The 26,472-nt window shown below is 28.9% G+C and overlaps 3 protein-coding genes across 3 annotated transcripts; all 3 read right to left on the bottom strand.

Moving 5' to 3' along the window:
- Positions 1 to 9,484: 9,484 nt before the first annotated feature.
- On the bottom strand, positions 9,485 to 9,877 carry LOC100804641 (uncharacterized). The gene has a single exon (XM_006575797.1). It carries the CDS (start codon positions 9,875 to 9,877, stop codon positions 9,485 to 9,487), a length of 393 nt encoding a protein of 130 aa, XP_006575860.1.
- Positions 9,878 to 16,367: 6,490 nt separating this feature from the next.
- On the bottom strand, positions 16,368 to 19,489 carry LOC100805171 (peroxidase 10). Its single transcript, XM_003518810.4, has 4 exons — positions 19,057 to 19,489; positions 17,810 to 18,001; positions 17,516 to 17,681; positions 16,368 to 17,079 (listed from the first exon to the last, which is right to left on the bottom strand). The coding sequence occupies exons 1-4, from the start codon at positions 19,300 to 19,302 to the stop codon at positions 16,667 to 16,669; spliced, it is 1,017 nt and encodes a 338-aa protein (XP_003518858.1). The 5' UTR covers positions 19,303 to 19,489; the 3' UTR covers positions 16,368 to 16,666.
- Positions 19,490 to 20,997: 1,508 nt separating this feature from the next.
- LOC100805712 (peroxidase 10-like) lies at positions 20,998 to 23,883 on the bottom strand. The gene is given in 4 exon segments (NM_001253135.2): positions 20,998 to 21,632; positions 22,187 to 22,352; positions 22,439 to 22,630; positions 23,597 to 23,883. Coding segments are annotated over 4 exon segments (999 nt in total). The 5' UTR covers positions 23,825 to 23,883; the 3' UTR covers positions 20,998 to 21,219.
- Between the last annotated feature and the right edge of the window lie 2,589 nt (positions 23,884 to 26,472).

Below are 26,472 nucleotides of genomic sequence, written 5' to 3' on the forward strand. Positions count from 1 at the left end.
TTTACAACTCTAGGTTAAACTATAGAGTGTGATATTAGTGTCAAATTCTATTGAGTTAACCTATTATGACGTAAGAAACTCATTTATTCTTTCATTTAATTTTCCTCACCAGAGTATAATTTTATTCATAAAGTTCAAACTCATTATCAAGAGTTATGGATTTCTTTTATTTAATCATTAATTCTACAAATGTTTAATCATATTTAATATTCATTCAACAAGTGTTGTTAAGCATTAGGTATCCATAATTAAAACATAACAAATAACATGTTAATTACTATAATAATCTTAGGTCAAAAAAACTATTAAACTTATTTTTGAAAATTTTTTATTGACAACTTATAATAAATTTAACCATTAAAAAATTTCAATTGAGTCCGTTCAATAATTACATTCACATATTATTCATCTATATATGTAAATTAATATATGAAATATATTAATATTTATCAAATAAATATTATATATATATATATATATATATATATATATATATATATATTAATCTATCTATATTATTGGTGTCCTATTTATAATAATCTTATGATTAAAAATTAATCTATCTGCATTATTGGATTCTTCTCATAGTTAATTTGTCTCCATGTTCTCGTTAATTAGTTTGTGATTATTGGGAAAGAAAGAAAGTGCAAGAATTTTTTGGCATCAATTCTGCACGACATGGATAGAAATGGAAATTAACCAACATATGTATTTTTATTTGTTTTTGCAAAACAACAACAATGCTATAATGATAAATGTGAGCACATAAGCTTTCTAATAAAGATTAGTGATTAATAAAATCAAATAATACTTTGGTAGATCCTACTTTTAGTACACACATTGCATGTGATTTACACTCTTATCGCCTTAGAATTAATTGGAGATATATTATTTTGATAATAACATATTTTAAAAAGAAATTTTTGTACTTTATGATAATGATGAAATAATGAGTTAAAAACGTTTTTAACAAGAAATGTATCCACGTCTCTTGCTTTTGGCATTTGATATCAAAATTAATTAAATATAAGGAAAACATATTTGACTCATTTAAAAAAAAAAACACTTTAGAAGATAAAATATGCTTATAGCCATTTTTAGAAAATCAATAGGATCAATAGAAAAACATATTTGACTCATTTTTAGATCAAATATGTGAAGATACAAATTTATTTGTAAGAAATTATAGTGTTTTTATAGTTTAAGATAACAAATATATTTCATGGAAATAAATCTACTAAATCTACTTGAGTTGAATAGGGTCAATATATTTATAGTTATACCAAAAACTCTTCATTTGACCATTTAACACAATTTTACATCCTTTTATCAGAATATTTAATGCAGTTCTATATATAAAACTCAAATTTAAAACAACTGAAATTAGAACAATATTCTCAAACCAATTAATTCTCAAGCTTAATTATATATGAAAATTTAAAAGTATTAAAAATTTAATCATTATTTTTAAATAATAATTATAAATATATTTTATTATCTAAAATGCATTCTTCCCACTTCAGAGGTTATTCTAAATGAGTCAAATCTCAACCATTATTGTGGATGGAAATTCAGCTCAACTTCCAAGCATAAAAGGTGAGAGGATTGTATTGAAAATATGTTTATATGCCAAAACTATTAATACACTTCAATTGTATGTGAGAGTTTATTATTATTACTATTTTTCTTGGGTAGGAAAAAATCGTTTTTAAGTTAAGTAAGACTATTATGAGTAGGGGTAGGAATAGGTCAGGCCGACCTACAGGGGCCTATGACCTGACCTACATAAAGCCTGGTCTGAACTGGCTTAGGCTTATTAAAAAGCCTTGTAAGCATGGTAGGTCGGCCTATATATATATATATATATATACTTATATTATTTTTTGGGTATCAATATATACTTATATTATTTTTTTGGTACAATTAATTTTTTTTAAACTATTAGACTTTGATTTATAACTTCTATTCCTATAATCAAGTAAGACTTTAATTACAATTTAGGTGTGAGTCATGTGCCCCTTTATATTTCTCATTATAAAAGTCAGGTCGAGCCAAAATAAAAGTCTTCTTTAATGAGCTATAGGTCAGACTCAAACCTCAAAAATTCATCGTAGGCTAGACTTAGCCTTTTAAAGCCTGGTCTGACCTATTCTCACCCCTAATTATGAGTGATAGCATAATGTAATTATATATCTAAAAATTAAATTTGATATTAGTAATTAAGCTAAAATAACTCCACGTCATTTGATTTGTGCATTCAATGATATTGCCACTTTAATATGTCTATTGCCACTTTTATTTATTAATTATATTTTTATATAATTTATTTGCATTATTAATTTATTAAAAAAATATTTTAGATAAAACATATTTAAATAGAGTCACATGCATTAGGCACATGAAGATGAATATAGATATTCTCCAATTGTTAATTTAAGTATTTATGATAAGTAATATTTGTCAAAAAGTTTATTTATTCAGTTCTTAATTTGATCATTCATTTTTTAAAAAATGATTCAGTCACTAAAGGATTAACAAATTAATTCTTGAATGATTTTAATTTAATAATTAGTTAGCATTTGTTTTTTGTAGTAATAACAATCATAAGGATATTTGGTTCTTTGGCAGGACTCCGATATATAATTATTAGTTTCGATTCTTTTGATAAGGTACCAGACTAATCTTTCATGACTTAATCATATTTAAAGCTTATCATCTTTCCTTAAGATCAAGTATATCTTTTAAGAATCAAACACAAAGGAGTCTTTCTTACAAACTCAACATATATTATCAATAACTGATTTTAAGGAAAGATAATTGTTTAATATTTGTTTAATTCTATGAATAATACTCTGTTCATCCCAAAATAATAGTTGTCATAGGTAATTTTACACATATCAACAAAAAATAATAAATAAATAAAAAAAACAATAATTTTATAAAATTAATCTTATATTATTATTAATTTATTTTATAGATTTTGTTATCCACTATTAGTATTATAAGAGATATAAGTAAAAAAATAATTAATATTACATTGAAAAGTTAAATTAACCATTATTTTGGGATTTTTTCTTTCTTATGCAATAATTATAATGGAACAAGAGAGTAACAATTCTATTATTTTGGTAAGTGCACTTAAAAACTTAAATTAGTGTAATAGTTTTGAAAGATGTGTTAGTAGTACATCAGGGTTTTTTACTTGTAAAAGAAAGTATAGCAGGGTTTTATTAACTACTTGTCTTAAGGATATTAGTTGATAAATCAATAAATATATTTTTTTTTATTGAAAATTATCCCACAATATATTATAAATAGAATAAATTACACTAATCTCTCCTTTATTTTGAACTTAATATACTCTTATTCCCTTACAAATGCATTATTTTAACATTCCTAAACCAACATCAATAACTACTGTCGTTAATTTTAGTGAAAAATAAAAAACATCCTTCCCACTTGATCCCAATCTTATAAACCACTTCACCTAGTCCTTCACCTCCACGACGACATGCAAATATGAGTTTTCTCTCAAGGTGGAGTCACCTGACAAAAGAAGTGTATTAATAATATTTTAATGATTTTTTTACTTTTAATTTTTAACAAAATTCTTAAAGATAACCTAATTAGCATTTGTTTATTTTATTTTTCAATATATTTTAGTACATTTTTTTATTTTTTAGAAATTTATTAAATATTTCAAAATTGCAAATAAATTTTGTAACCTTAATCAATTTTTAATTAATAATGAAAACACATTTTTTTACTGCAAAAAAAATTCTTTTTAAAAATGTATTAGTAACATTTTTCTACCTCAAGCTAAATTGGTGTCCAAAAAGTTTTTAAGGGGTAAAAGGAAGGTTTATCCGAACTAAGTTTTGTTTGCAAATTTATTCAACAGAACATGTAAACAGAGCCCGTAATATAATTGATTGCTCAAATTCCAAAGTCAACTAGGTTAAAGTGGCTATCACTATTATTGGCCCTGATAAAGGCACCACTTTCTTCAAAGTGGGAGGAAATTAAACCTCTCATTACCATTTATTAAGTTATGGCACCAGTGTTCATTATCTTTGCTCTGTCTGTTCTATTTGCCTGCGCCTTTGTGGGCCTTTTGGAAAACAGATAGGTCCCATGAAGCAGCACCAACATAAATATAATTGTATGGATAATATTAACTCTTTTTTAAGAGAAAAAAAACTTAACCATTAAAGGTTGGTTTGATGTTATCTAAGAAAGGAAAGACTTTGTGATAGATTCTCTTACAAAATGTAAATATGATTTGACAATTTTAGTTTGAATTTGTCTCAAAGAGATACTATTGATGCGCTAAAGAGTGTAAATGAGTGTTATATTGTAATTTAATCACAAAGTGATGAGAGTAATAATTTTTTTGCCTTTTATCAAAATTATCTTAAGATTTATATTTATCAGAATTTTTTAATTAATTGATAATATAATATTTTTTTTGCCGGTAATACATAAAAATGAATATAAAGATTTAAGAAGGAAATATCTATCTTGTTATTTGTACTTATGGTTTTTAATAAAAATTTATCATTATTTTTAATAAAAATAACTTTGCACCCATATGATGATAAAAAAAATATGAATATCTACCAAATATACTACACCACGTTAGGATGACAAATAGTATTTTAAGTCACCTTAGAGATGATTGATTACCTGTTGTTCACTTTTCTTTATATGAAGGAAATTAAATCATGTATTAGTGGACACTGTGCCGATGGAGGATATTTCTATTTCTAATTCACCGTCCAACCAAAATATTCCATTAAAAAGAAAGGAAAGTAGAAACAAACAATCCTTTTTCGAAGAAGAATTGAAAATTGAAATGAATGGGTGGCCGGATTGATACCAGTACGATCCAATAAATGAATTCAATTCATATTCTAATTACAAATCTTTGGATGATCACGCATTATTGAAAATAATTCTAAGATATTAATCAACAGAAAATTAGTATAAAAGTAACCTATTATCATAACTAAAATTATTTAACAATCAGGTAACATTTAAGTTTTTTACAATCAAAGTTTAAATTTACAACCCTGGGAAAACTATCCAAATTTAACATTTAAATTAATAATAATGAATTATTCATAATAAGAATAAATAAAAGAATACTGTAACAAATATTTATATATTTTTTTATAATAACAAATATTTATTTATATAATAATGCTTTATACATGTTGATAGCGTGTTACTTCATATTAATATATTTTTTAATAATCATATTATTGATATGAATTATTCATCAGTTTTATTGATGACTAATTTTCGTTAAAGAACTCAATTAATCTCATTTTTAATAAATTTTTTTTTATAATCGTACCTTTTTTATTTACACGACTTAAACATATCTTATTAGAACAAATCTAATATTACTTGAACTAATAATTTATTAATTACTTGATGTTAATATGAGATAATCTGGTGTTACTCAAATCGTTTATAAGGTAAGCTTATATATTTCTCAACCAAAATTCATTGAAAAATATTAAAAGTATCCATATTTATATATCATGCTAATTAGAACGAGCTTTGCAATTTTTATGGGTATCATTTTTAATTTAAACCTGATGTAGACCAGGTTTATTTTATCGATTAAACCGAATAATCTACACTAATCAATTTGGCTTTTTTGTCCCTGGTTTACATGTCTATCCGAATTGACCTGTACCTCTAATAGGATCAATTACTAATTAAGAAAGGAGATCAATCAATGTTAAGGGCTAAAATATAGACATAGACCCTTATTTTATTTTGGTTATAAATAAGTACTTACTTTTTATAAATTCTAAAATAGTTCCTTATCATAACAAATTAATCCATTCAAAAAATTGATCATTTTTATTTTTTATAACAATTTTAAACATTTTTTTTTACATATTCAAGACATAAGAATCAACTAACATTTGAAAAAAAAAATATCATAAAAATAATGAAAATAGTATGAAAAATGAGTCTAGTAAGTAATAAGAAAAAAAAGTAACATTAGATTTTTAGGATTTGAATTACTCATGAGTCTCACTTTATATGTATTTTCACCTTGTTTATGTTTTTTTTTTAGTTTTTGTACAAATGAATCTAATAGGATAAATTTTATATTTTGAATCAATAAAAAAATTTCAAAATTATACTCATAAATTGAAAACAAACAGTTTTTTAATGAATTAAATTAAAACTTTTAAAAATTAAACATCAATTTAGAACTAAAAAATAAATTAAGAGACCATCTGTATATTTTAGTCCTATATATATATATTATAAGATTAATGACTAGTCGGCTTGGAATTAGGATAGGATACTGATCAATAAACTATATCGAATGAATACATTGGCCCATTAAACTTAAACTATTCATTCAACCTTTGAATAAATACCAAGCCCAGCTATAACTATAAAAAAAATTTCAAGCCCAACTAATGCATGTTTTCGTATGTTTATACAAAATAGTATTTTTGACCGTGTTATTTATGGGTTAAATATTTATTTTTATGTAATCAATGCTTAATAAGTAAATATATTTAAATATAATTTTTATATGATAAAGATTATATTAAATACTAAAATCTATATAAATTATTTATTTTTATGTAATACATTTTTTATATATAATTTAGATATTAATATGATTTTATATGAATATTTTGTTCATATAAAATGTAGATATTTTTATCTTCATGATCAATAATTATTTAAATGTAAATTTTTATTTTTTATGATGCAAATACTAATGCTAATATTAATACGATTTTATGTCAAAATTTTACCTCTGTGATACAAATATTTATCTCAGTGACTTAGATGTTAATATGTTTTTAAAAATGTTTTATTTGAGACAAAAGCTGTGCTTCTCACATGGACATGGGATTTTCAAAAACAGTGCCTATTTATTTTAGATTTTAGTATAACTAGCATTTTAATCCTTGAAATGTATGTCCAAATATTTTTATGCACAATAGTTTAATTATATAAATTAAAATTATTTTAATATATATTTTTAATGAATCGAATAATATAAAATAAAAATTAATTTAATTTAAATTCAAAGAAAACATAATAATTGTAAAAATAATATTTTAAAAATAATAAAGATTGATTTGTTAGAACTTAAAATAAAATAAGATTAATTTAAATGTGAAAATAATATACTTATAATAAAATAATAATTTAAATTTTTAAGAAATGTAAAACCTTAAAAAATAATATCAATTGGCATAAGTTATATCTGGTGATCAGTGTGCAAGGAAGAAAGAAAGAAAATATTTTAAAAATGAATTAATTAAGAGAGTGAGAATCGTGAAAAACTCACTTTCTTAAGAGAGTATAGAAATTTATAATATAAGAATAAAATAATTTTGATATAATTGAATTTAAACGTATGAAGTATAAACGTAACGTAGAAAGAGGAGTAAAATTACTGGGCAGATGAGTAAATAGAGTTGCTGTGAATATAGCATCAGAAAGTCACGTGGTGTAGCCATCCTACAAATTTGTGTGTACATGCAAATCAAGGTTAGCTTTAGACATGGACAAACAAACATCTCCATGGGACCTTCTTTTTGCTTTTGAGTTGTTTGCAGTGCCCACTTCACTGCCATCTATACGGTCAATAAGATTTTCAAAATTTTCATTTCACTATAAAAAATCCGAAATGTGGTAGGGAATAAGCATGTGCAGACCTGCAAATGCAATATATGCAGACAGCAAGAGTTGTCATCTACAGCACAGTCTATGATCCTATTTACAAAGTGTTTGCTTCTTCTATCTCACACTGCATGTCCTTTTCATATGGAGTGTGTCCAATGTACATTCTTATAACCCATTTAAATTTAATTCAATCGTATAAAATGTAAATTATCCTTTCACTTATGTAGTTTGGTGTGTAAATAAGACAATAACTATTTTTTTATTAATCTAAAATAAACTCTAATATTATATTAAAATATGAGTTTAAGTTTAATTTAATTTTAAAAAACCAACTTATAAAATGAAAATTATGTTGCATATATATAATTTATTTTAACACTATTTATAAGTAACATGAAACTTGAATTTTTTTACAATAGTTACAACAAGATTTAAACCTACAACTTTGTGTAAATTTCCTAAACTCCTACCACTACTCCAACATCAACAGGTTAAGAAGTGGAATGAAAGACAATCTCATTCTACAAGACCAACACGGGCAAATGGGCAATAAAGGGTTTTTAAATCGCTGCTTACTAAATTCGATCTTAGGGGAGTCTAAAATTTATATAAAAAAAAAGTGTCATGTTTTGGATCCCAAAACAACTTCCAATGATCTTTTTTAATAGACTAATCGTGGAGTTTTTCACTTCTCTAGAATTGCTTGCTTTGATTGTTATACTTTAGTGGGAGTGACTCTTATCTCCTAGATGGTCCAGGATAATCATAAACTGTAAACGTTTGCTACAATTTATTGTCCTTATTATACAAATAGCTTGCACTTATGTCACAGTAGCACCTCGAACAATCCTATCTAGAATCGTAGACCAAATATATATAGACACTGTTAAGACAAGAGGGAGAGCCATTGGTCATTACCAAGAAAGATCCCTTTCCTTGTCTTTTCTGCCTCTCCAAAAAGTGATCTTTCATAATTAGTCCACACCTCACTATAAGAGAATCCAACGACGGTGGATCACAAAAGTAGCACTCTCATTAATTGCATTTCCATTTTCATTGAACCACTGAATAGAGCAATAGAAGAATACTACATAACAGTTAACAAACACTCAAAAAATACAAGTGCTTGCTTAACGTCGTCGTTTCTAGCATGGAAAGCCCAATGCTTGAATTTGAATTAATGCTATCCTCGAAAGACCACCTGAATATAAATAACTTTAAAACAAACAAACAAACCACCCAACAAATTGAAAGCATCAACTGCCTCTTTAAAGAAGCAGCATTCATATAGTAATTCAAAAAAAATCATTCGTGACACGGCTTTTTTCCAATGTGCATTAAATGAAAATGCATCTTTGAGTTCAGAACATTTTCCCATTCAAAGCCCAATCACCAATGGGTCATTCATTTAAAGCCCACGATTCAATATCAACCCAATGGAGAAAATTGAAAGAAATGCAGATTACACCAAAGACCTGAACAGGAAAACAAGAGAATCCGAGGGACAAAACTTAGATACATAACCAATAGACAATGCTGATATTATTCTCTAATTAAAACAGATATTTTACCTCGATAATTGTTACTTTGATAATCGACGATCTCGCAAAGATTTATGACATTAATTCATTCCCCCTGTTAATTGTTACTTCACCCCCTTGTTAATCGTTACTTTGATGATTATTATCGAGATAAAATATCAATTTAAATTGGAAAATAACATCATCAATGCTACATTATTGCATCTAGGTTTTTTCTTTTTGTACATTTGGAAATGTAATATGAGAGCACTAAGCACTGCCACTTAACTATTACTGGGGGAATGTGAGTGTTGCTCTTCTTCTCGCTGTTGTTGTTGTTCTTTGATCTCTTGAGGGGGTTCCTCCGGTGGCGATTCCTCGCCGGAGTTGTGTTCCGGCGGTGGCGGAGGACGTGGTCGTGGCGGCGGAGGGGCGATTCTGCCGTCGACGCAGGAGGAGCATTTGGTTTCGACCCAGGTTTCGACGTCAAACTCGCCGTGACCCATGACCCGACGACCCGAACAGAGCCTACCGATCATGCCGGCGATGACGCCGAGAACGGTGATGACGGCGAGGACCGCTATGACGGGTCCCACCGACCCGTGACCCGAATGGGTCGTGTAGGCTTGTTGGGTCACTTCTATGGGTGGTGGCTGTTGAACAAATGGTGTGGACATTTGAGATTAGGGCTTTTGTTTCTATGAGAATAGAAAACACAACTTGAACCAAAAAAGAAAAAGAAAATTGAGTGTCTAGAGAAAGTTCATGTTTTTGAGACACATTTTGTGGGTTTGAGATTAGGGCTTTTGTTAGAATGAGAACAATAAAATACAACTTGAACTAAAAAAAATGTGCCTAGAGGAAGTTGATGTTTTTGAGGCTCATTTTGTGGGGTTTTGAGAGAGAGGAAGGGGGGAATAGGGATCACAAAAATGGTTGTGCATTTCAACTTGGCATGTTTTTTGGCTTGCCCCAAATTCTGGCAAAAGTGTGAGCTTCTTTTTGTTAGGGTCTTTTGGGGGTTGTGGTGTGGTGTTGATGATAATGTTGAGTGTGCAGGAGATTAGAGAAGTGAGGGAATTTTTTTTGGGTGGGAGAGTGGGGTAACACCAATAAAGAAATCAGAGAGGTGGGCTTTTTCTAGGTACTGCAACGAGTGACTAGGAGAGAAAGTTTTTGGCAGTGGAATCATTTGACAAATCCATACCTCTTTTACCGACAAGGGACGGCTTGTAAGCAAGTTCTCTTACATAAAAGTTCAATTGTCATAAAGACCTTTGGTTTAAAAAAATGTTATACATTTTTAGTGTAAAAATTTCTTAATGCACAATAAAATAATTCTAGATAGTTATTAAATCAAAAGTTCTGATTATATATTTGTGTTTGTACTATGAGAGTGTATAATTTATTTTCTCATTTTTTATTATTAATGGATTATTCTGATTTTTAAAAGTTAGGTTAAATATATAATTTAGTTCCAATATATTTAAAAAACTCTCAATTTATTCCTTACTTAGTAATTTATTAAATCGGTCTTTATATTGTAAATAGTACTGATTTGGCCAACAAAAAATATTCACAGTTGTAAGAATGGGATTCGTATCTCATAAAAATATGAGTTTGAATTCAACTATTAATATGTGAAAATTTAGATTTGTTTTGACCTTGAAGATATCAGCCTTAAATCACCTAAATTTTGTGTGTGCTTATGATTTTCGATAAATATTTTATTTCATGTGATTCTCATCTACTTTAGTTTAATTTTTTTCTTCTTCCCGTCTCTCTCCTCTAGCATGGTAATATGATACATGATGTCATTGATGTCAATGTGTCCTTCCCTTTGGAGTTGTGATCATGATGATTAATAAGCTGAGTCCAGAAAACATCAAATCATTAAAGCTATTACAAGTTCACCGGAATATCTGTAGTGGAAAGGATACGTCTCTATCTGTTTCTAAAATTAAAATAAAAAGATCCATTCATAGTTTTAAATGAAAACTATGCATTTTAATATAGATAAGTAATTTAGATTAAGTAAATGTTTTAATTATACTTAATATTTTAAAGTTAATTTTATGGAATTTTAGATTAAACGGGCACTAAAAGGTTAGGGAAGGTGAGAGAGATTTTTTTAAACTTAGTTACGTAATAATATTATTGTTTTAATTAATTTCAATAAAATCAAAATATGGTACACATTTATAAAAAAAATAGAAATCCTATCTTAACATTTTAAAACTTTTCTAAGAAAAGACATACAACAAAATATGGTATAAAAGTAAAACATTTTGTTTATGCGTCTAGTTTTTTGGTACATACTTATGCGTCTAGTTTTTTTGGTACATACTTATTTCTCATACTTTATAATTCTCTTATCTTTGAATTCCTTTTCCTCGATTGACAAAGATAAAATGTAAGATCGATGCTAATAATTCATCATAAAAGAAAGTAGATTAAAGAGAGTTTTTTACCCCTAAAATATAAATAAAAATAAAAATTACTCAAATAATACGGCCCATTTTTATTTATCCAAATGATATATTCTACTGTGTCAAATTTTTTTACATGAGTTGAAGAACCAATTTCTTATATTTGTTTGTATGGGTTTTGAAATCGATTCTTGGGTAATCGATCTTTCAAGGTGTCATTTTTTTTTTTTTTTTATAATTTCGCATGAGTTAAGAGATTGGTTTCCTAGAAACTGATTTCTTAACTATGTTTTTTAATTTTCTATATTTTTTGTTTTATTAATTATATATATTTATCATCTTTAAAAAAATATATTATTCGACATATGTTATTAGTTTTTTTGTTTATTCATTTTTTCAAGAGTGAAGAATCTCTGTATTTTCATTTTATTAATTGTATATATTTATATTTTTTTAAACTTATAATTCATCATTGAAATCCTATTATTAATTCTTTAAGACTCTCTATTTTAATTATGTCCATCCATGCATATTATTATATTTATCTAAATTGTTTGTATTATTTTTTCTTCTTCTTCAATCATGCTAAATAACACTACATCCAAAATTGTTTTCTAAATGAAAATAAAATGAAAAAAAAAATATTTGTATGATTGAGATATTATTTTTCTAGACTAGATTTTCATTTTTTTAAAAATATTTTAATATTTCTATAAAAAATTTAAAATGATTGTTATTAATAAAATTTTTATTTAACTCAATTTATATTTATGGAACTACATTATTATATTTTTATTTGATTGATAAAACATCATAAACATAAATAAAATAGTTCAAAAAAAATCACCTCCATAAAATTTTTAAAGGAATTAACTGATTCCTAAACTATTTTTTTAAATATATAAATCATAAAATTGAAATTTAAAAGGAAATAAAAAATTCTTAAAAATGAAAATAAATATTTCAAAATAAATAAATAAATATATAATTGAAAAAAATTCACCCATTGAAAAATCATTTTTTGGAAAACCAATTTCTCAATGGAAAAAGAAAAAGTGAAAGTGAAAAATTGGTTTAGAGGAAATCGATTATTCACCATGAATCATAATTTGTATCACTTAGTTAAATATTCTTTAACTTATTTTATTTGTGTAATTTTTTTATTTATGGGATAAAAAAGTCATATTAAAGAAGTGTAATTAAAATGACCGAACTTATAAAAGAACTTTTGAGAATTATTTTAGAGGAAAAAGTGAAAAAGTAATGGATGAATTCCTAATTCCTATTTAACCACTCAAAGTTTTCAATGGTGAATAGAAGACTAGTGATACACCTCAAACTTTTCAATATTTTAAAAATTGAAAAAGGAATATGTAATAATGTAAAAAGTTTTGTATAGTTATTTAATCACAATTTATGTAGGATAAATTTGTTAATTTTTAAAATAATTTAAATAATAATATATGATTGGATGATAATATAAAATTATTTTACATTTTTAATGCATAAACATTAAATTTTTTTAGGAAAATTAAGTTCAAATGCTTGATGCAAATCTACCCCAATTCACACTCACTTTGTATTGGGCATGCCTGACAATGTCAACATGAAATAAGAACTCAAATGACGAATCAACAAACAAAAAAATGAAAAAAAAAACTTAAATATATTTTTTATTCATGATATATATATAATTTTTACCTCAGGTTCTTATTAAATTTTTAGATTTCTAATATTTAAAATTTTTTGTTTGAAGTTCCTATCATGAGATTGGCTAACTGTTTATGTGATGTATGCTGTGACATGTACTTTTTAACTGAGTAGAATTAACCGTATGCTTAAAAAATTTATTTATTTTCTTTCTTTTCCCAGTCTGTCCCTTTGGAGAACCCCTTTTTCTGTTGAGTCTCTTCTCCTTTCTTGCTGTTGGGAATGACATGGGTAGCTAAGTGTGTTACGGTAACCTCCTTGTTGCAGCCTTCGAAGCCCATGGCAGAGTCCGCCGTCGTGACCCTCCCGAAACTCCTCTCCACCTTGTCCCCCACCGCCCAACCCCTAGCCCGCCCCCATCACCAAGTTCTTCATCGCCGCCGTGGGCTTGGCCACCTCCGACCGCATCTTGGTGGGCGTGAACCTGGAGTTCCCTGGGCTCCCCCCCCCCCCCACCCCACCAAGCTCTCCCTGAATGCGGAGCTCCACCTGGTTTCCCTTGCCGCCTCTGTGGCCCTCTACTGCCACTGCTGCGAGTTCCTCCAAGAACTCTGCGCTGCCACCGACGTCCAACACCGAGGTGTGCATCTCGCATGATGGTCAATCCACTCAATCCACGCCGCCACCTACGTCCAACACTAAGCGGTGCATCTCGCGCATTGGTTGGTGATGGGTTTCAATTTTTTTTTGTGCTTTTTATTCTGATTTCAAGATTTTTTTTTGTGTTTCTGATTCTGTCGCCGCTATGGTGGGTTCGCGGTGTTGGTTGGGGGTGGGTTTTCTAGTATTTTGTGGTTCGCGAAGAGATGAAGACAAAGTGGCAAAGTGGGTTTCACAGATGGTGAAAAAGAAGAGGGGTGGTGAAAGAAAGCAGCTGCAGTAGGAGGAAGATGAGTTTGTGCGTGTTTATATGGCGTTGTAATCCTATCCAGGTCGGTCTATAGACATTTGGAACTAAAGCTAAAATGTTAAAAATATTTTTTTTTTTTTACCAGAATTTTAAAAGACTTAATATATTATATAAAATATCAATTTTTATATTAATCTTTTATCTTTTTTTAACTGCAGAATTATTTACAAAAGTTTTGTTAGATCCAAAAATAGAGGAGGAAAGAGATAAAATGTAAAATAGATATATTTATAGAGAAGAAAGAGGTAGGATGTAAAATAAATATAAAATAATTTGCTTAATTTTTTTTAAATAAATAAGAAAAATATACTTAAATTATTTATAATAATATTTATATCTATATTTAATATTTGTGGTTTTATTAATAAAAATAATACCAAATAATATATCATACTATAATTTTATTTATCATTTAATAATTAAAATTAATAACAAATATTTCTTTTGAAAAATATAAAAATATTGAGATCTTAAAAAATTGGAGGCCTAAGATCCTTGCCTTAATGGTCTAGTGGTTTACACTGTCCTAATCCTATTTAACCTACCTACGGGATCATTAACGGATCCTGATGAATTGTAAGGATAGAAAAATTCATCAAAATTAAATACAAAAAGTGAATATATATCATGGAAAAAAATATATTTAAGCAAAAGAAAACACTGAAGCCGTGAGTGAGAGTTGAGACCGAAAAGCACAAGTTCAATGGTGGAAAAAAAGAAAAGAGAGACTGAGAAATCCGAGACTGACTTTAGTACAAGTTCATGAAGAAGTAGAAGCATCCCAGACAAAAAAAAAAGAACATGTGAGTTACTAATGATGTATGCAAGTCACAATTGAACAAATCCAGTTAGACTCGAGGTGGGGTATGAAATAATTATAAAATCGCATATTGGATAAATAAAGACAAGCAATAGTGCGCATAAAGCATAGAGGGGTTGAATCTGATATTCTGCATTCTGATTGGTTTGAATCTTTTAGGTAATACACTTCTCATGCTTGATATGGATTCAACTTTTTATTTTATTTTATTTTATTGATTGTTAGTTTTTTTTAATGGATATAAAAAATTTATGACCTTTCCTTCTCCTTTAACCACATAATTCATCACATATCTCATCACTCATTTTGTGCAAAAAATCCAACGCTGGTATTCAATTGTATGCACGTTTATACTTTGTAAGATATGTGTGGATGAGAGCACGGAATGATCAGCAGAATTGCAATGTTATTTCACTTTTACACAAGAGTTCTTTGATTAAGCATAGACAAAATGAATAATTTGGTTTACATAGCCTAACAACACCTACGTCTTACAGAGCAAGAACAAAAAAAAAAAAATAGCATATAAAAAGCGAGTAACCTATGTAATGCATACAAACTTTAACAACAAATTAAGGAAATAATATTATAAATCGTGCATACATTTTTCCGTTAATTAATCTATAGGTCGTGACATATGCAAGTGGAGTATCTTAGGTATCACATCCCTTAAATTGGGTTTATTTATAAAACAGAATATTATTTTTAACGTAAATAAAAGAAGAAGATATTTCCCATGCTTATATTGCAAGTCTGCATCAGACGAAAGAGACCAGAGTAAGATTAAGAGATGTAGATGCCCTTCCGTAAGCACAATGCATAATTTAAGTGGAATAAAAGGGATAAGAGCACTTGATCAATGGGCAGTATATTTACAGTAACCACTAACTACGTACTCAAAACTACACGTAAAGCCTCCTTATAACACTCTTAATAATATAGTTTTCATAACACTTTTATATTTTGTACAAGTAATTATACACAAATATTTTATTATTTTAAACACCTCATTAATATCTTATATTTTTTTTATCTTATTTTATCCATCATATCATATCTTATTATATTTATATTATTTTTATCTGTGTTAAATGGGTGTGAGGGGTGTACAAGTAACTTTTTTTTATTGTACCGTTCAACAGTTGCATTTGCCGGAGAGTACCACTAATTAATGTTTAGATGCACATCACGACAGTTATAATAAACAGGGAGTGGCAGAGATTTGGCGATGATTAATGAGAAATTGATTTAATTTGGAGGAATGTTATCTTAGATCCATGGTTTAGTAGTCTACAAAATAGGCAAAGTACATTAATTTATTACAAATTTTCATCTGTTTAGTGTACAAACTTAGCAACACATGGATACAAAGATTATTTTTTGAGCTTTGACATCAAGGTTTCATATTTCTACATAAAGATCTTGACATAAAATCTAACATGGCTAATCTTCACTCTTCTGGAATACTACCACCACCTACCATGATGATGATCACTCCACATAATATACAAAGGATAGCATTCATACTCCAAGTGACTTATTGGCTTCCTCAATTACATTGTTGAGGTTTTTCTAAGAAGCTGAAAAATACAAGCACTCAATAGTTTACAGAGCCACATTTATATCTAATTTGCCCTTCTGCTCCTGTAAGTACTCCTACATTACTAAGCTTCACCATGGATTTGGCAAAATCATTGTAGAAGGAAAACCGGTTGTTGCTGTAATAATAAACCGTAGGAGCAGTCCTTCGATCCTTAAGTAGTGCTTGGTCAGATTCTAGAAGCGCTGTGTTGTATACGATATTTCTATAATACTCATTGTCAAACATCATAGTACTTGTAGCATCAAGAGGTGCTAGATTGCTGTTTGAAGCATCTTCATTTGGACAAGTGTTTTGCAATTTTGAGAGAAGTGAGAAGTCAAGCGCGGGATCAGGTCTGCCAGACCCTTGAAAGTCGAAAAGTCTCCCTTTGAAGGTGAAGCATCGGGCAAAACCAATTGTATGTGCTCCTGATGAAAATAGACACATAAAGTTATTCATGTCAAATTGAGATATAAAGTTGATCTAGCAGTGAATTGATGATTCTTTTTATTTGTGGGAATCAAAGATAAGTACCGAGGGTTTAACAGCTGAGTTACACCCCTTGATATCAGATTTGATCATTTAACAATATATGATGTCATCATAGTCATATACTAAAAAGAGCTTAAGATATTTAGTGAAAGTTGAAGTTAGTTTCTATTACTTCATAAAATTAGAATGATATATATTCTAAATAGTCTTCTTAACCAGTATCCTATTACGAAGTTCACATTTGAAATGCATTGGAAATCACAATACATGTATATTAATACCAATTTTTATTGAAATTTTTTTATTTAAGATGCTAGTTAGTATTTGTGTATTCTAAATGAAGTTAGAGAAAGGTGAGAAAAGAGTAAAAACCTGAAAGGGCTACGACATCCTTCATGTCAAGACCCTTGGAGAAAAACTTTGCAGTAATGTTTTCTAGAGGCTCAATTGGTGAGGGAATTTGTTGCTCAGCTGCTTCCTTACTTGTTGTTGTTGCATCTCTTCGGCCTAATTGAACTTGCCAAGAAGGCCCTCCAATCTAAAACACCCCAAAACATAGGGGAAGATTCAACAACAACGTTAGTTAAATCAAATAGGTTGATTAATAAAGGAACTTTCAGTTGAGACAATATGTGTCCAATACTTTAAAGGAAGTGTCACTTTTACCTGATCAATAGCTTCCCTAGCTGCTAAGGCTAATATATCAGCGCAGGAAACTGTTGATGGACATATCCTTTCAAGATGTTCTTTTATGTCATCAATGACTTCAAACCCCCGAAGTGAATTGCGATTAGGAAGAGCATTCTTTTCGCCCGTAAAATATGGTGTATCATCAAGAAGTACAGAAGCATCACAGCCCTTAATTTGACAAGCAATTGAAAATAATTAATGACTTCCCCGTATAAGTTATTATGATTTTAGTAGCATATACTAAATGTGATAATTACTTATGTAATGTAAACAAAAATAAAAAAGAGGGTTAATTACAAATGTGATAATATACAATACATATAACCTTCAAAATTATGCACTAAAGTATAACTAAAGCTTATGAGAGACGGTGGAAAGGGAAACGGATTAAGTTTAATTATATGAGAACATTATGCACTAACATACATTGTTGTTTGATCAATCACAAACTATAATAAATGATAAATTTATTAATTTTTATAATAATTATCTTAAAACTCATATTAATGATAAATTGTGATTGAATGAGGGTAAAACTGTTATTATTGTGTAAAAAAAAATGAGTTATTATTATCATACAACTTTTTTTTTTCACTCCATTTTTCTTTCCTACCACATTTTATTATCACGTTTCACTTTTTCTTTTTCTCCTGTATGTCCAGTCACACAAAGATTTCCACCACAATAAAATTCCAAATGTGTTAGAAGTTAGAAATAAATCTAGGGGCTCTGCCCCTCCCCGGTATAAAAAAAATAATCTTAAGTAGTCTGATCTAACCCATTTCAAATCTATATCTATGCACGTGTATGTGATCCGTTCTTATTAATTGAGTTAATAAGGAAAACTAAGTTTCTAGATTTAATGTGTTGTGTCTACCTAATGTTCATAAAACAAATATAGATATAGGAACGGGAAGGTAGCAAGGGGCCAAAGTGCCCAAGTAGTGGGAATAAATTTTTGTGGATAAGGACCAATTATAACACGTTCAAGTATTTATTCAACTAATATATTTCTAGAGTCAATCAATTAACAACATGCTTCTATCATCAAAACTATCATTTATATTTATGAAAATTCCTCCAACAACTACTAATTAGTGTGATCTAGTATGATTTAGAGTCTGACGGAAAGACATATAAAGCCATGCAAATTAAGTACGTGTGTTGTTCATTTTGAAGTGTAAGAAATAAGAAAATCCTAATTAAAGCAGAACAAAATTTACATTTACTATGCAATCGTGAAAGTGCAACCGAAGGAGGGACGCGGCCATTCTGTTGTCATTTTTTAAGGCTAACCAAACACCATATCCAACAATCCTTTGCAAATTTGGGCATGATCTATCATAGAAATTGAGGTCAAGCTGGTAATTTCCACTATAGGGGTACGAGGGATACATATGAACATAAGGAACCAAGGTAAAAAGCAAGCAGAAGAAGAAAGTGAAGTAGATCACAAGTTTACAAGTCATGGCTTGAGAATGTCTACTAAGTAAGAAGGACTTGACAATTTCAATTTCTTATGGCATGCTGTGAGCTACGGGTTATTTATACGCAAATAAAATCAAAATTATAATGGATACAAGTGTATTATTTTTTTATTGTATTAATTATTTAACTTATGAGTCAGAATTACTGAATCAGAGGTATAATCTGTTTCAATGTACCAAATTTTTGGATTGACGTCAAACCCATATATAGCCATAGGGATAACCATAAATTATTTATGTGCTAGCTAGCACGATGGAATGTCTGTCAGATTTTATTGGTGAAACGAAGAAGTGGAACTACCATTATTGATATTACTAAAATTCTATTAGTCACGCGTGGCTAGAACTTCTAGCAAGCATGGTTCATGGAGTGTTTTAACCTTATCACACATTATTTTTTCCACGTCTATCTTTGTTGTGCTCGTTGAAAAAGAGCCTTTTTTTATATTCTCTTTTTATTTTCTTATTAATTCAGTGATCTGATATATAATCTTAATTTTGCACTTTATTAATTGTCTAATTCTTTTTTGTCACATCTCTTTTTCTGTCCTTATTAGGTATTAGAAAAACCACTCATATAAGACAAAAATTTTCTTAATGTTTTACATGTATGCGAAGCACTCATGTGATATACCTTCCGCTTACTGATTCTTGCTATAGGATTTAAGTATTTAACTTCAAATTCAATTTCTAATGAGCGAGAATACTAACATTTTAGCTCTATTTTCTTATTTTCATGAGATTTTAGAACCTCGTATATTTTCATGTGATGACAAATGACATGATAGCAAATTGCAAAACAATACGGAAGTAGTAAAATTTAAGAGACCGTTCTTCATCACCTCAAAAAACAGAAGAGACCGTTCTTTATCTTCTCAATTTGGGTGATTAATATATAGAAATTTAGAATCATGTTTGCTTAGAAGACTAACTGAAGATAACAAGTAAGATTGAAAATAGTCCAAGTTATCAAGCACAGATCTATTGCCTAACCTATGTTAGAGATAAGTATTTGTGAATGTTAAAACATAGACACCCTAGCACTATGATAATTATGCACTCAAAAGTCACACACAAACCCTTCCATAATAGATTTATTGTCTGTTTGGTACAAATGAAATAGAGGGAAAGAAGGAGGGAGAGAATGTTGATTGTTTGATAGGGTGAAAGTGGAATGAAATATCAAACAAAAAATAGTGGAGGCCACAGGAAAAAATTTCCTGCAAAGACAAACAATGATTTGAGCAAAAATAACTTAGAAGGACAAGCCTTCCAAATAGAATGTTCTGAACTTCCCTTGGCATCTTTCTTAGCAAACAAATCTACACACGAGTTTGCTTCTCTATAAATATGACGAAGAGAGACAAGCCAATCCATAGGAAGAAGTAATATTGCACCGTTAAAACTTGCAACAATTGCATTTGTTAGATAGTACCATTGATTAATGTTTTGTAGTTGCTCACATATCACAACAGTTACAACAGACAGAGTTACCTATTTGGATCTGTGATTAAACCCTTGGTGATGGCTAATAAGAAATTGATCTTGAAGGAACGTCAATCCAAGATCATATACATAACTCGTTCATAAAATAGGCAGATTAAGTATATTAATCTAATACAAATTTACAATTGTTTAGTAGTGTACAAACAAACAAATAGCAAAGCATATATAAAATTATAAATAGTGATGTCATCAAGGTTTCATATTTCAGCAGAATGATCTTGACATAAAAGTTAACATGGCTAATCTGAATATTCCTGTGGTAACGCCAACACCTACAATGATGATGGACTTGACATAATATACAGAAGGATAGCATTTATGCTCCAAGTGACTTACATTGGCTTCCTCAATTACATTGTTGAGGTTTTGCTAAGAAGTTGAAAATACAAGCACTTAATAGTTTACAGAGCCACATTTCCTTCTAATTTGCCCTTGTATTCCTGTAAGTACTCCAACATTACTAAGCTTCACCATGGATGCAGCAAAATCATTATAGAAGGAATATTGGTCGGTGCTGTAAAAATAAGCCATAGAAGAAGTCCTTCGATCCGAAAGTAGTGCCATGTCAGATTCTAGAAGCCCTTTGTTGTATAAGAGATTTCTATAATACTCATTGTCGAAGGTCAAAGTAGTATTAGAATCAAGAGGTGCAATGTAGCTGTTTGAAGTGTCTCCATTTGGACACGTGCTTTGCAATTTTGAGAGAAGTGAAGAGGCAAGCACAGGATCAGGTCTGCCAGAGCCTTGAAAATCAAAAAGTCTCCTTTTGAAGGTCAAGCATCGGGCATAACCAATTGTATGTGCCCCTGATCATGGAAATAGACACATCAAGTCACTGATATCAATTATCAAACACTCATCAGTCATCACCATAATAGGTTGTGTATGGAAATAATCCCCAAACTATATAAAGCAAATTATATTCTGACTCTCCACTAAATAGTTATACTTTCTAGAACAAATTATAGCAACAACTCCTGATGTTTCGTTTCCTATTTTTTTAACCATTACTTTCAGCTCTCTTGTAGGGGTATTAGTATAAGGTTTGAGGTGATGCTAGTGTAATATTTTCAAACATATAAGGGGTGTTAGTAAGTTGGTGTTAGTGTAATATTTTCAAACTTAAAAGGAGTTAGTGTAGGAAAATAAAAAGGAATAGAATTATATGTAATTACACAATCTCAGGAGATCATCTTAATGTAGTTTGCTATCCTTTATGAGATAGACCAGAATCTCCTTTAAAATTTTTATTTAATGAATCAAATATAGATTTCATACATTATTGTATCAAATTGAATTTAACTATGTATGATGTCATGTATTAAAAAAGCTTCAAATATTTGGTGAAAAGAGTAAGAACCTGAAAGGGCTACAACATCTCTCAAGTTAAGACCCTTTGAAGTAAACTTTGCAATGATGTTATCTAGAGGCTCGAACGGTGAAGGAATTTGTTGATTAGCTTCCATCCGATTGGCTTTTGTTGCATCTCTTCGGCCTAATGCAACAGGCCAAGAAGGTCCTCCAACCTAGGCAAAAAGGTTGTTTTAATTATAAGGAACTTTCATCTGAGAATTTCTATCAACAATTAATATAAAGTAAATGACACTTTTACCAGATCAATAGCTTCCCTAACTGCTAAGGATAAGATATCAGCGCAAGAAACTGTTGATGGACATTGCCTTTCAACTTGTTCTTTTATATTATCAATCACTTCCATCCCCCGAAGTGAATTGCGATTAGGAGAAGCATTCTTTTCGCCCGTGAAATATGGGGTATCATCAAGAAGCACAGAAGCATCACAACCCTTTCACAAGCAATTAAACATAATTAATGACGTCCCCGTGTAAGTTATCATGATTATAATGGCATGGCACCAAGCACAATAATTACATATGCAATGTAAATACTGTAAAAATGATGAAATTATTACATGATTTAAAACACGTAATTAACCATTTGTTTTTTTAATTGAAGAAAAATAAAAGAAAATTGACATTTAGAAATAAAATATACTCCCATCTTTTTTCTTTAATTCATTTTTAAATTTTTTTATATCTCCCATCTTTTTTCCCTCTAAATCAAATATAAAAATAAAATTAAATAAGATGAAATATATTTTTAGTCTCTGTATTTCCTGTAAAAATTGATTTTAGTCTTTGTATTTTAAAATCAACTATTTTAATCTTTAAACTTCAAAAAATATGTAGATTTAGTACCCCTTAATACAAATGGCCGATTTAATGAAATAAATTTACATGTTTTTCAAAGTTTGAAGAGTACTAAAATGATGGATTTGAAATGCATGAACTAAAATCAAATTTTACTAAAAATACATGATAAAAATATATTTTACCCAATTAAATATAAGGGAAACAGGGAAAGAAGTTAATTTGTGTATGTGATATGAATGAAAGAACAAATAGATTTCAAGTTTTATGCCGTATAGCATAGTCACACTCTTGAATTAGCTTCAAGCCGTAAAAGGACAAACAACAATTATTTTTTTTGTCTCACTCACCATTAGGCTGAACTGGACCTATTATATTCAACTAAAATTAATTTCTATTGCCGATTCATTTAACCGCATGCTTCTACCATCAAAATTAAAACTTCTAGTAAAGCAAGTGAGAAACACATACTATTACTAATTAGTGTGATGCGGTATGATTTCGACTCTGGCAGAAAGCACATATAAAGCCATGCTAAAGAGTACGTTCATTTTGAAGTGTAAGAAATAACAAAATCCTAATTAAAGCACAACAGAATTTACATTTACTATGCAATCGTGAAAGTGCAACCGAAGGAGGGACGCAGCCATTCTGTTGTCATTTTTAATGGCTGACCAAACACCATATCTAACAATCGTGGCCAAATTGGGGCATGATCCATCATAGAAATTGGTATCAAGCTGGTTATTGCTATGAACATAAGGAACGAAGAAGGTAAAAAGCAAACATAAGAAGAAAGTGAAGTAGATGGTGAAAAGTCTACAAATCATGGCTTGAGAATGTCTATACTATGTAAGAAGGACTTCACAACTTCAAATTCTTATGACATGCTGTGTGCTACACGTAAGGGTTATTTATATGCAAATAAAAAAACAAAATTAATGGATAGAAGATATTTTTTTTTCTTCTTTGTATTATTATTTAACTTATGAGACAGATTTTACCGAATTAGAGATGTAATCTGTTTCAATGTACCAAATTTTCGGATTGACGTCAAACCCATACGCCATAGGATATCAATAAATTATTTATGTGCCAGAGCACGATGCAATGTCTGACTGAGTTCATTGGTGAAACGAAGAAGTGGCAGTGACAATGTACCATTATTGCTATTACTAAAACTATAATGGTCACGCAGTACCCGAAATTCTAGCAAGCAATCGTCCATGAGCATTAGTGTTTTTTTAGACTATATAAGTATCTTTTCCGAAAAATAATCATGTTTGAGTTTGATGTATATATTATGAGCTGCAAAGCTTTTTCTCTTAGCTTTCTTTCAGAATATTTGATGCTGCAGGATGCATGTTCAGAACTCGAACTTTATTGATAGGATCACCGTGAGCATTAGTTTTTTAACCTTGATTATTACACCTTTTTTTTCTCTGTTTATCTCTGTGCTAGTTGAAAAAGACCACTTTTATATTCTCTTTTTATGTTTGTGAGTTGATATTTGATCTTTAATTTTTTATATTTTAACTTTTACATTTTATATCTTTAGCTTAAGTGCATATTTTACTAGGGCTCAATTCAATTTCTAATGAGTTGGATTAATCATAGTCACAGAACCTCAAATATAACGTATGTGATGACAATAAGCTAATAACAAATCTAATAGGTATAATTTAGTTGATAACATATATTAAATTTAATCTTCACAAAATATATTTTTAGAGAAAGATAAAAACCTTTATATATAATTAAGTTACAGGCTAAATATTAATCTCTGAAGGATCGAAATTTGTAAAACTACTTCAAGGGAATCAATTTAAGAGATCATTGTCATTTTCTTTAGATGATCATTAGAAATTTAGAATTATGCTTATTCAGAAAACTAATCGAGAATTTATAGATGCTTATGCACAACCAATATTAAAAACGATACAGAGAAAGAAAAAGAAAAAGAAATTTTAGAATTGATAATGAAGATCAATGATAATAAATAATAGAAAGAGATCATAAATTATTATTAACTTTTATATATTCGCTTTCTTTTCCATCTATTTTTTTTATCTTTCCCCTCCTTTCTTATTAAATGCATCTTTCACTTTTTATCTCTTTCTTTTCTTATTTTTTTTCTTTCTTTTCCATACACCTATTCACTTAAAAATGGGATGAACCTTCACGCCATTTTCCAATTATTAATTATACCCTATGTACTCAGGTAAGTTCAACCGTACCAAAAGATAAACAAAACAAAATTTTTAATATTTTGATTGATATAGAAGACCTTAAAGTTATAATTAATTTAAAAGTCATTAACTTTTAATTAGTGTGGCAGTAAAAAAATTGGAACACATGCAGTCATTTAATTATGGATTGCGATAAGATTGAAAAATGTTTAATATTATATTAGTTCGATCACATTGAATTTTTTTACGATAATAATTTATTAAACTTAAATTGAAAGATAAAGACTAAATTACACTTGTAGCCTGTATTTTTCTTAAATTATATTTGATGTTTCTTCTTTTTTTACATTACTTTTATCTTTTTTTTGTCAAATTACACTTAATACTTCTTCCTTTTTTTAAATACTTTTACTCATGTGTTAACGTTGTTAACTAACGTCAATTAAAATATGTGAGCAGACGAAATTATCCTAATATCTTTATTAAATACTTAATAATAAATTAACAATTGATCCTGTGAATAGACATTTTCTTAAGAAAATACCAATTTTTTTTTTAATATTTGACTCTTATTTCATTTTTGTTAACACTTCAAGAAGATGTAGTTATTGATTGAGACATTATATCAAATACTTAACCATAAAAAATAAATATTTTAATGAAAGGAGTTAAAAACACAAATGCAGAAGCAAAATACTAAAAATTGAAGCAAAGAGTCATATTCAATCAAAAGAATTGCTGGGAACACGTTCAACAAAAACGCAGCAACCAAACAATCCAACATACACCGAAAAAATTGAACTAAGAAGAAGGAGGAGGAGGAGGAGAAGGAGGAAGAATGTTAACACATGCGTATCAACATGGTGGGTTCACGTCTAATTAGGAAAAAAAGAAAAAGAATCAAGAGTGTTAAAATATTTTCAGGTTGAAAATGATGTCATGTCTTTTATGGAGTTAAGAAAAAGATGAGTATATTTTAGACATAAATTTTTATTAATAGTTATGTGATCAATATATGTCAACTTTCTGTTGAAGTATTAAACGGTGTTTAAAAGGGAGGAGAACAGGATATAATATAAAATAAACAATTAAAAAATAATTTAGGATGAAAAAAGGAAAAGTATAGAGTATAATTTGAAGGAAACATTGGAGATACGAATATAGTCTACTCTGGAAAAAAAAATAGTACACGGCAATCATCCCAAAAAGATAATAGATACTACGTATTGACACGATTATTTTCCTCAAATTTGTTGCATAGTTTCCATCTTCTTTAACCAGGATATTCA

Source organism: Glycine max, chromosome 2 (genome assembly GCF_000004515.6).
Source record: "Glycine max cultivar Williams 82 chromosome 2, Glycine_max_v4.0, whole genome shotgun sequence".
Taxonomy (NCBI): domain Eukaryota; kingdom Viridiplantae; phylum Streptophyta; class Magnoliopsida; order Fabales; family Fabaceae; genus Glycine; species Glycine max.